This window comes from Lithobates pipiens, unplaced genomic scaffold, assembly GCF_037356315.1.
Source record: "Lithobates pipiens isolate NorthernLeopardFrog02 unplaced genomic scaffold, aLitPip1_a1.2 Scaffold_22, whole genome shotgun sequence".
Classification (NCBI taxonomy): domain Eukaryota; kingdom Metazoa; phylum Chordata; class Amphibia; order Anura; family Ranidae; genus Lithobates; species Lithobates pipiens.
Genome location: NW_027507784.1, coordinates 91,974,294 through 91,986,253, shown reverse-complemented (window position 1 = coordinate 91,986,253; position 11,960 = coordinate 91,974,294). Strand labels below are relative to the sequence as shown.

Sequence of the window (11,960 nt, the reverse complement as noted above, 5' to 3'; positions counted from 1 at the left end):
TACAAAATAGGGGATAGATTTATGGCATTTTTATTATTATTTTTTTTTTACTACTAATGGCGGCAATCTGCGATTTTTATTGGGACTGCGACATTATGGCAGACACATCGGACACTTTTGACACATTTTTGAAACCATTGACAATTATACAGCGATCAGTGCTATAAACATTCACTGATTACTGTATAAATGTTACTGGTAGGGAAGGGGCCAGTGGCAGCTGGTGCAAACAAACTGAAAACATTTTGAAAAAAAAAACATCAATTGCAGCCACTGTGCCCATCAAATGCAGCCACTTTGCCCATCAAACAGAGCCACTGTGCCAAACGCAGCCACTGTGCCATCAAACGCAGCCACTGTGCCAATCAAACGCTGCCACTGTGCCATCAAATGCCGACACTGTGCCCATCAAATGCTGACACTGTGCCCATCAAATTCTGCCACTGTGCCATCAAACGCAGCCACTGTGCCCATCTAACACAGATACTGTACCAAACACTACCACTGTGCCCATCAAACGCTGCCACTGTGCCATCAAATGCAGCCACTGTGCCATCAAATGCAGCCACTGTGCCATCAAATGCTGCCACTGTGCCCATCAAATGCTGCCAGGGTGCCCATCATATGCTCACAGTGTGCTCACCAAATGCTGCCAGTGTGCCCAACTGCCCATCATATGCTGCCAGTGTGCCCTACTGCCCATCATATGCTGCCAGTGTGCACATCAAACGCTGCCAGCGTGCCCATCAAATGCTGTCAGTGTGCCCATCAAATGCTGCCAGTGTGCCCATTAAATGCTGCCAGTGTGCCCAATTGCCCTTCATATGCTGCCAGTGTGCCCATCAAACGCAGCCACTGTGCCCATCAAAGGCAGCCACTGTGCCATCAAACGCAGCCACTGTGCCAATCAAACGCTGCCATTGTGCCATAAAATGCTGCCACTGTACCATCAAATGCCGACACTGTGCCCATCAAATGCCGACACTGTGGCCATCAAATGCTCCCACTGTGCCATCAAATGCAGACACTGTGCCCATCAAACACAGATACTGAGCCGAACGCTACCACTGTGCCCATCAAATGCTGCCACTGTGCCATCAAATGCAGCCACTGTGCCATCAAACACAGCCACTGTGCCCATCAAATACTGCCTCTGTGCCCATCAAATTCTGCCAGGGTCCCCATCATATGCTGCCAGTGTGCCCATCAAATGCTGCCAGTGTGCCCAACTGCCCATCATATGCTGCCAGTGTGCCCATCAAATGCTGCCAGTGTGCCCAACTGCCCATCATATGCTGCCAGTGTGCCCATTAAATGCTGCCAGTGTGCCCAATTGCCCTTCATATGCTGCCAGTGTGCCCATCAAATGGTGCCAGTGTGCCCATCAAATGCTGCTAGTGTGTCCAACTGCCCATCATATGCGAGTCTCTGATTGGCGCTCACAGTTCACTTATTTTGCAGCCTTAGCGCCATACTTACCAGCTTCGCTTGGACTGTGTATTCCACAGAGCTTCTGACGTCACTTCTGGTTTCCCTCTGGCACAGGGAAACCGGAAGTAATGTCTTAACTCAAAGCATCTGCCCGTCATGCCCGTCACAACAGGACAGGCCAAACAAGCAATTGCTTGGGGCCCCGAGCTGGCCTGGGGCCCCCGCCTAGGGTGCCCGTGTCCCGGATTGCCCGGGACAATCCCGTAATTGGCTGCACCTGCACTAGATCGATCTAATGCCCCCTAAATTAGCCTTTGCATTGTCTCTGTCTGTCACTGTCTCAACCTGTGTCTTCACCACCGCCGCTGGCTCAGTGCCCAAACTGGTTGCTACTTGTCGCCCGCTTAGGCGTGTAGCAACCAGTGACGTCATGAGCAGGAGAGAGGCAGAGACCTATCACAGCGGAGGAGAGTTAGCTCCACCTCCCCTGTATGTTCTCCAGTCCAGCCAGGCAGTAGGCAAGGAAAGGCAAAGTAAAATGCTCACCAACATGACAGATCCATCGGGTTAAAATCCTGTCAACTCTCCCCCAGCAGCCAGAGTTCTGTGCTGAACTGTCAGCACTTGAAAGAAACCCAGAGTGTGTGTCAGCCTGCCCTGGAGATAGCAAGCCTCTCAGTGCACTGTGCAGAGGAAGCAGATAAGGGTCGCCAGAAGAGGACACTGACAGATGACAGATTTTTAATATTATATTATAATTGATTTTACGGTAAAGTGGTGTTTTTTTGCAAATGTTCAATTGTTGAAAATGTTCAAATGTTATGCACATATGCAACAGCAGTATTTGCACTGTAAACCTTTTTTATTTAAATAAAGTGTTGGTGAATTTAAACTGTATCGCTATGCTGTGATTCCTGTAGGCTTGCGGGGGGGGGGGGGGGCCTCCATGTCCATTTTGCTTGGGCCCCCCAAATTCCTTCAAACGGCCCTGCTACTGATACTACAGGGCGGATGCTGCTCGGCGCTTTGGAATGTGCAACAAAGCATGTAAAAAGCCTGCAAATTAAGCGCCTCTTCTGCAATCTTGTGATTCCCTATGCTTCCCATAGTGCACTGTGTCCGACGCCCAAACACTTTTTTTTAAAAGGGCCTATGGACGGGCCACCACTGGAAGGGGTTAAACACACATGTCCCTGTTCTGCCTCTGGTGCCCGCGATTGCGCGTGGCCGGCAGTCATCGTAACTCTCGGCCATGAGCATTAGTACCCCCTGCTATCCTGCTTAAAGGAGCCGACCTATAGCTATATAATGGCAGTGGCTGGTCAGCAAGTGGTTAAGGTAATTTACTATATTTTCAAAAACTGTACTCAAGCAGGTGGCTTAACAGACAATTTACTGAAGTTATAACTTCCAACCAGTAATTTCACAGTTAATAGATAAATAATAAATTATGTTATAACATATAGCATAATAATATATGATTTAGCTTGATTATAACAGTACCTTTTCAACAGCAGAAGATTCTCATTATTCCTCTTAAAGCGGAGGTCCACCCACCGTTCCAAAAATTAAAAGCCAGCCAATCGGACACTTACCTGTCTTGGAGTCCAGCAATGTCGGCACCGCAGCTGATGTTTCCATCAGCTGTTGGGTGCATGCCACCTCCATTGCGAGTAAGGGAACCCAGCAGTGAAGCCTTATGGCTTCACGCCGGAAAGCTTGCTCCGCATGCGCGAGGCTCTGCTTCTCTCTCCTACTGGCCTGTCGGCCGGGGAAGGAGGAGGAGGGAGCCCGGGCGGTAACGTCAATACCCGCAGCTGAGGCAAAAGGTGCCAAATGTGGCACAGGAGGGGGGGAGGAGTACAAAGAGTGGGAGTTCCACTTTTGGGTGGAACTCTGCCTTAACTGTGTGAGAAAAACATGGGATTGTGGGTAAATCTTATACACATAAACACGTTTTTTTCCTTGTAGTTACGAGGGCTGGGCTGGAAGGGAGTATTTGTCTTTTAGACACACCTCCTTCTATGACACTGCAGTGAGAGGCGTGCCTCCACTGCAGCATTTTTATTGGATAGCTGGGACTAATGGTACTTTACCATTGGCCCAAGGCTCCAAGCTGTCCATTGAGCTCAGTGCTTTTGACAAGAAGTGAGAGGCACTGTGAGCTCATCCTCTGAGTCTGCTGCAGAATGTGTCAGCTTGTATGTAAACTGGTTGCTCTGTATGTAGCTTCTGACAAGCTGCGCAAGGAGACCACGTATCTCCGGAATCATAGGTCATAGGAGCCCCAAAATTTTACCAGTGATGGGGTAGTACCTTAGGCTATCTGGAGGTCTGTGTGACCTCAGGTTTCTGAGCTACAACCCTCAAAGCTCATTTTTTGTTTTTTTATGTTCATGGCAGGGGAGGCTCTACCTCACATGCCTCCCCTGACTGCATGTCCCTGGTAATTTATGCTCCTAGAATGCCTGATGGCGTTCCCTGCATGTTGGGCCTCTGTATGCGGCTAGACTGTGTAAAAGTCTCACACGTGTGGTATCGCCAAACTCAGGAGGAGTAGCAGAATATATTTTGGGGTGTAATTTTTACTATGTACATGCTATGTGTTAGAAATATCTTATAAATTGACAACTTTGTGTAAAAAAAAAAATAAAAAAAAATAATACATTTTAATTTTCTTTCCAAATTTTTAAAAACTTGTGGAAAAAAATGACATGTTCAAAAGACTCATAATGCCTCATATAATATATGTTGAGGTGTTTTCTTTCCAGGGTAATTTTGTGGGTAATACCAATTTCCTGGTGCTCCAGGGTCTTCAAAAGTGTGATAGGTTGTTAGGAAATTTTATGTGTAATTTATGGTCGAAGAACGCCGGACGGTGCTCCCTGCATGTTGGACCTCTCTGTATGTGGCCAGGCTGTGTAAAAGTCTCACACATGTGGTATCGTCATACTCGGGAGGAGTAGCAGAACGTATTTTGGGGTGTAATTGGAAGTATGCATATGCTATGTGTGAGAAATAACTTGTTAATATGACAATTTTGTGTAAAAAAAATAAATAAATAATAATTTCTTAATTTTTCCAAGAATTGTGGGAAAAATGACAACTTCAAAAAACTCGCCATGCCTCTTACTAAATACCTTGGACTACTTTTCAAAAAGGGGCCATTTGGGGGGGGGGGGGTATTTGTACTGTCCTGACATTTCAGGGCCTCAAGAAATGAGATAGGCCATCAGTGCATCGGGTGTGATCAATTTTCAATGATTGGCACCATAGCTTGTAGACTCTATAACTTTCACACAGACTATACAATATCCAATAATATGGGTTATTTTTACCAAAGAAATGTAGCAGTATAAATTATGGTCCAAATTTATGAACAAAAATGACTTATTTTGCAAAATTTTATCATAGAAACTAAAAAAGTGTTGTTTTTTTTTCTTCAAAAATGTCCCTATATTTTGACTTATGTCGCAAAAAATAAAAAACCCATGGTGATTAAATACAACCAAAAGAAAGCTCTATTTGTGTGATTAAAAAAATTGTTTGGGCACAGTGTTGCATGACTGAGTAATTGTCATTCAAAGTGTGAGAGCGCTGAAAATTGGTCTGGGCAGGAAGGGGGTATAAGCGCCCTGTATTGAAGCGGTTAAATATACCAAGTCGGTACTGAGATGCGGTCTCCTTTGTCTATTCTCCTTAGACATAAACATTTTCTCGATGGTCGATCTGATAGTCCATGTTTATGATCAGATCTTTAGGCATCTCCACAGGTAATTCTTGCTTTTCAAGTCCTGCAGCAGTTTATTTCCCACATTCATGACTTCCGGATCTTCAGCAATGGTCGTCCAAACCACGATCTAAGCCACGTCTCTACAAGAGGTTCTGCAGAAGCTCACCTCCATCCCCATTGTGTGCCATCAACCTTTCCTGAAGTTCTGCAGCAGCAACATCCCTTTTCTGTTTTCAAGAGGTTCTGCAGCAGCTGCATCCCTTTTCTGTTTGCAAGAAGTTCTGCAGCAGCTGCATCCCTTTTCTGTTGCAAGAAGTTCTGCAGCAGCTGCATCCCCTTTCTGTTTCCAAGAGGTTCTGCAGCAGCTGCATCCCTTTTCTGTTCCAAGAGGTTCTGCAGCAGCTGCATTCCTTTACTGTTTCCAAGAGGTTCTGCAGCAGTAACATTCCTTTACTGTTTCCAAGAGGTTCTGCAGCAGCAACATCCCGTTTCTGTTTCCAATAAGTTCTGCAGCAGCTGCATTCCTTTACTGTTTCCAAGAGGTTCTGCAGCAGCAACATTCCTTTTCTGTTTCAAAGAGGTTCTGCAGCCGCTGCATTCCTTTTCTGTTTCCAAGAGGTTCTGCAGCAGCAACATTCCTTTTCTGTTTCCAAGAGGTTCTGCAGCAGCTGCATCCCTTTTCTGTTTCCAAGAGGTTCTGCAGCAGCTGCATCCCTTTTCTGTTTCCAAGAGGTTCTGCAGCAGCTGCATCCCTTTTCTGTTTCCAAGAGGTTCTGTAGCAGCTGCACCCCTTTTCTGTTTCCAAGAGGTTCTGCAGCAGCTGCATCCCTTTTCTGTTTCCAAGAGGTTCTGTAGCAGCTGCACCCCTTTCTGCAGCAGCTGCATCCCTTTTCTATTTCCAAGAGATTCTGCAGCAGCTGCATCCCTTTTCTGTTTGCAAGAGGTTCTGCAGCAGCTGCATCCCTTTCTGTTCCCAAGAGGTTCTGCAGCATCTAAACAATTCTTCTATTTAAAGCCAAACTTCAGCTAAAAATAAAAATATAAAAATTAATAGCCAATAAAAAAACGAAGATAAACTGTTTTTGTGGCAAAGTTCAGCATCTATCCAGAGATTTTCCCCGCAATACTTTTTTTCCTGCCAGTAGATGTCTCTAGTCAACATACACAACCCATTTCTTCTGAGCCCGGGTCATCCTGCACATGCTAGCAGCAGCTTATGACTGAACAGTGAAAGGAGAAGCAGCACAGTAATGAGCTCCTCCCCCTGCTGTCACTTTGCTCTCTCCTCCCTATTAGTGTTCTCTTTGCCAGCACACAAGCTGGTGCTGCTTCTTCGTCTCACACTCCAACCCTGCTGTACAGGGACTGCAAATGGATGATACCAGGTCACTTTTGGGTACTTCAAATGCATAAAAAAAAAATCGTTTCATGATCTAATACTTAAAACAAGATGTTCTGCAGCAGCTGAGACCTCCTCCTTACTTACCATAACTTGTTCTACCAATATGTTCTGCAGCAATTTTCCATTGTGCACAAGTCTAGTTAATAACAAGAGTCCCCCTTTACATCAGAGTCCACAGAGCTCCCCCTTTACATCAGAGTTCCCCCTTTACATTAGAGTCCACAGAGCCCCCCTTTACATCAGAGTCCACAGAGTCCCCCCTTTACATCAGAGTCCACAGAGTCCCCCTTTTACACCAGAGTCCACAGAGTTCCCCCTTTACATGAGAGTCCACGGAGTTCCCCCTTTACATCAGAGTTCCCCCTTTACATTAGAGTCCACAGAGCCCCCCTTTACATCAGAGTCCACAGAGTCCCCCCTTTACATCAGAGTTCACAGAGTCCCCCTTTTACACCAGAGTCCACAGAGTTCCCCCTTTACATCAGAGTCCACGGGGGTTCCCCCTTTACATCAGAGTTCCCCTTTACACCAGAGTCCACAGAGTTCCCCCTTTACACCAGAGTCCACAGAGTTCCCCCTTTACATCAGAGTCCATGGAGTTCCCCTTTACATCAGAGTTCCCCTTTACACCAGAGTCCACAGAGTTCCCCTTTTACATCTGAATCCACAGAGTTTTCTTTCACTGTAAGGGGGGACTCTGCAGATTCTGATGTAAGGGAGAAGCCATAGTCCAGTCTGAATCATGTGTCCAGGTTTCAGGCAGTCTGAAACCCGGATGCATGATTCCAAACCCAAACTGTCTGGGTGAATCCTGGACAGGTGGCAATCCTACTTCTGTTTTAGGGCCCTTTACTCCCATGAGAGGGCTCAAGATGTTTTGCAGCAGCTGAGCCCCTCGTATATGTCAGCTTCTCCTCTTCCAAGATGTTCTGCAGCAGCTGAGACGCCTCCTCTATCCCATCTCTGCTATAGAGTCCCCCCCCCCCCAATAGATTCTTTTGTACCTGAAACCCACTGCTCTTTCTAAGCATTTTCAGCCCCAAGATGTTCTGCAGCAGCTAAGCCCCTTCTCTATCCCAGCCTCTCTCTTGTTATAGAGCCTTTTCCTCCCAATAGTTCCTCCAGTAGCAGGAATTCTCTTCTATTTCCCAGCATTGTGAGCCCAAGATGTTCTGCAGCAGCTGAACCCCCTCCTTACCATGCGCTCTTCTCCCAAGATGTTCTGCAGCAGCTGAACCCCCTCCTTACAAGCGCTTGCTCTCTCAAGATGTTCTGCAGCAGCTGAACCCCTCCAGTAGCTGGATCCCTCTTAAATTTCTTGTCAGCCCCAAGATGTTCTGCGGCAGTTGAGCTCCTCGTATATCTCAGCTTCTCCTTTGTTATAGAGCATTTTCCTACCAAGAGGAGGCCTGAATGTTCTGCAGCAGCTGAACCCTTCCTCTATCCCTGTTCTGCTATAGTGACTTTTCCTCCCAATAGGTTCTTTTTTAACTGAAACCCACTGCTCTTTCCAAATATTGTCAGCCCCAAGATGTTCTGCAGCAGCTTAACCCCCTCCTTACCATGCCCTGTTCTTCCAAGATGTTCTGCAGCAGTTGAACCCCCTCCTTCCTCGTTCTTCCAACATGTTCTGCAGCAGCTGAGACCTCTCCTTCCTTGCTCTTCCAATATGTTCTGCAGCAGTTGAACCCTCTCCTTCCTTGTTCTTCCAAGATGTTCTGCAGAAGTTGAACCCCCTCCTTTCTTGTTCTTCCAAGATGTTCTGCAGCAGCTGAACCCCCTCCTTCCTTGTTCTTCCAATATGTACTGCAGCAGCTGAACCCCCTCCTTCCTTGTTCTTCCAAGATGTTCTGCAGCAGTTGAACCCCCTCCTTCCTTGTTCTTGCAAGATGTTCTGCAGCAGCTGAACCCCCTCCTTCCTTGTTCTTGCAAGATGTTCTGCAGCAGTTGAACCCTCTCCTTCCTTGTTCTTCCAATATGTTCTGCAGCAGTTGAACCCCCTCCTTCCTTGTTCTTCCAAGATGTTCTGCAGCAGCTGAACCCCCTCCTTCCTTGTTCTTGCAAGATGTTCTGCAGCAGCTGAACCCCCTTCTTCCTTGTTCTTGCAAGATGTTCTGCAGCAGTTGAACCCTCTCCTTCCTTGTTCTTCCAATATGTTCTGCAGCAGTTGAACCCCCTCCTTCCTTGTTCTTCCAAGATGTTCTGCAGCAGCTGAACCCCCTCCTTCCTTGTTCTTGCAAGATGTTCTGCAGCAGTTGAACCCTCTCCTTCCTTGTTCTTCCAATATGTACTGCAGCAGCTGAACCCCCTCCTTCCTTGTTCTTCCAATATGTACTGCAGCAGCTGAACCCCCTCCTTCCTTGTTCTTCCAAGATGTTCTGCAGCAGTTGAACCCCCTCCTTCCTTGTTCTTCCAAGATGTTCTGCAGCAGTTGAACCCCCTCCTTCCTTGTTCTTCCAAGATGTTCTGCAGCAGCTGAGCCCCCTCCTTCCTTGTTCTTGCAAGATGTTCTGCAGCAGTTGAACCCCCTCCTTCCTTGTTCTTCCAAGATGTTCTGCAGCAGTCGAACCCCCTCCTTCCTTGTTCTTGCAAGATGTTCTGCAGCAGTTGAACCCCCTCCTTCCTCGTTCTTCCAACATGTTCTGCAGCAGCTGAGACCTCTCCTTCCTTGCTCTTCCAATATGTTCTGCAGCAGTTGAACCCTCTCCTTCCTTGTTCTTCCAAGATGTTCTGCAGAAGTTGAACCCCCTCCTTTCTTGTTCTTCCAAGATGTTCTGCAGCAGCTGAACCCCCTCCTTCCTTGTTCTTCCAATATGTACTGCAGCAGCTGAACCCCCTCCTTCCTTGTTCTTCCAAGATGTTCTGCAGCAGTTGAACCCCCTCCTTCCTTGTTCTTGCAAGATGTTCTGCAGCAGCTGAACCCCCTCCTTCCTTGTTCTTGCAAGATGTTCTGCAGCAGTTGAACCCTCTCCTTCCTTGTTCTTCCAAGATGTTCTGCAGCAGTTGAACCCCCTCCTTCCTTGTTCTTCCAAGATGTTCTGCAGCAGCTGAACCCCCTCCTTCCTTGTTCTTCCAATATGTACTGCAGCAGCTGAACCCCCTCCTTCCTTGTTCTTCCAATATGTACTGCAGCAGTCGAACCCCCTCCTTCCTTGTTCTTCCAAGATGTTCTGCAGCAGTTGAACCCCCTCCTTCCTTGTTCTTGCAAGATGTTCTGCAGCAGCTGAACCCCCTCCTTCCTTGTTCTTGCAAGATGTTCTGCAGCAGTTGAACCCTCTCCTTCCTTGTTCTTCCAAGATGTTCTGCAGCAGTTGAACCCCCTCCTTCCTTGTTCTTCCAAGATGTTCTGCAGCAGCTGAACCCCCTCCTTCCTTGTTCTTCCAATATGTACTGCAGCAGCTGAACCCCCTCCTTCCTTGTTCTTCCAAGATGTTCTGCAGCAGTTGAACCCCCTCCTTCCTTGTTCTTCCAAGATGTTCTGCAGCAGCTGAACCCCCTCCTTCCTTGTTCTTCCAATATGTACTGCAGCAGCTGAACCCCCTCCTTCCTTGTTCTTCCAATATGTACTGCAGCAGCTGAACCCCCTCCTTCCTTGTTCTTCCAAGATGTTCTGCAGCAGCTGAACCCCCTCCTTCCTTGTTCTTCCAAGATGTTCTGCAGCAGTTGAACCCCCTCCTTCCTTGTTCTTCCAAGATGTTCTGCAGCAGTCGAACCCCCTCCTTCCTTGTTCTTGCAAGATGTTCTGCAGCAGTTGAACCCCCTCCTTCCTTGTTCTTCCAAGATGTTCTGCAGCAGCTGAGCCCCCTCCTTCCTTGTTCTTGCAAGATGTTCTGCAGTAGTTGAACCCCCTCCTTCCTTGTTCTTCCAAGATGTTCTGCAGCAGTCGAACCCCCTCCTTCCTTGTTCTTCCAAGATGTTCTGCAGCAACTGAGACCCCTCTATCAATGCTCTGTTCTGTTATAGAGCCTTTTCCTTCCAAGAGGTTCCCCAGCAGCTGGAACCCTTATTTTTTCAAATATCAACAAAATTATTGATTAGTGTTCATAATAATAATTGCCAAGCATTGTTGGCCCAAGATGTTCTGCAGCAGCCGAGCTCAGCCTGCACAGCGCCCCCTAGGGGCCCGCACTCGGCTCTGCCTCGCACATCCAGCAGCGCGGCGCAGCGGCCCCCAGCGGGAGCGGGAGGTATCGCCGCTTTAATGGGGTCCCTTGAAACCGCCTCCGGGTTCCATGTTTGTATCGGATCAGTGTGCGGAGAACTCCATGTTGTAACAAAGTTTCCAGCAATCTCCCCTTTTCGTTTTTTTTTTTTTTGTTTTTCCTTTTATTTATTTTTTTTATTTCCTTTCCCCCCTCCCCCCCTCCATGCTCCCCCGCCCTGCCCCCCTTCCCGGTCTGGATTCCCCCATCGTCGCCCCGTCCACCCCGGAGAGGCAGCGGGAGGAAGAAGTGATCGGAGCCCGGCGGGAGGAGGAGAAGCCTGGCCCGGGCCGGTGTGATGGACGCGCCGTCCTCCATCTTCACCCAGGTCCAGAGAGAGGATGTCAGCTCCCCCCTGCAGGAGAAAGGTGAGCCCGTCCTGGGGGGTGTTCACCTCCCCCCCGCACCCCACATTCATGGATCCGTCCAGGGAATTCTGCCAGCACATTCTGCTTTATAAATATATATATATAATTTGTGTCTATTGCATTTTATATGTATATTTATATATATTTTTTTTTTTGGGGGGGTACCTAAAATTCTCCCCCTGTACCCCCATATTGGTATTGAATATTGGGGTATGTATGCATGCCTTACTGTCATTTAGCAGACCTGCCCCCCCCCTCCATATCCAGTATTGTAGGGGTTAATAGATGGAGGTGAAAGAGGGGTTTGACAGCTAGGGGGGCGGGGCACTCAGCGCTGTCACATTGCCTGCACCCCCCTTCTGTGTCAGCCTTCTCCCGATTGGCCTTGTGACTATTATTATTATTTTAGATATTTTTTTACTATTATTATTATTCAAGATCTTTACAGTGCCAACAGTGTGCCCAGCGCTATACAGTCTATTCTACATGATGCATGTTCCTCTAACAAAGGGTCACATTGCCCACACACCCCCTTCTGTGTCAGGTTTTTCCTGATTGGCCCTGTGGATATTATTTCTTTTTATTATCATCATTACTATTTTTATTATGATTATTTATTTTTATTATTATCATTTCTATTTTTATTATGATTTATTATTATCATTACTATTTTTATTATGATTATTTTTATTATTATTTTTTTATTATAATTATTTTTATTATCATTACTATTTGTAATATTATTATTTTTATTCTTTATTTTTATTATTTATTATTACTATTTTTTAATTATGATTTTATAATTATTTATTTTTTATTATTCC

General features: G+C 46.8%; 1 protein-coding gene across 1 annotated transcript in view; it reads left to right on the top strand.

The window, feature by feature from the left end:
* The first annotated feature begins 10,847 nt into the window (after positions 1-10,847).
* CTDSP1 (CTD small phosphatase 1) overlaps positions 10,848-11,960 on the top strand; it is a 96,848-nt gene continuing 95,735 nt past the window's right edge. The window contains exon 1 of the mRNA XM_077447890.1: positions 10,848-11,136. Coding sequence (XP_077304016.1) covers positions 11,067-11,136 — 70 coding nt within the window. The 5' untranslated portion in view covers positions 10,848-11,066. The remainder of the gene's footprint in view (positions 11,137-11,960) is intronic.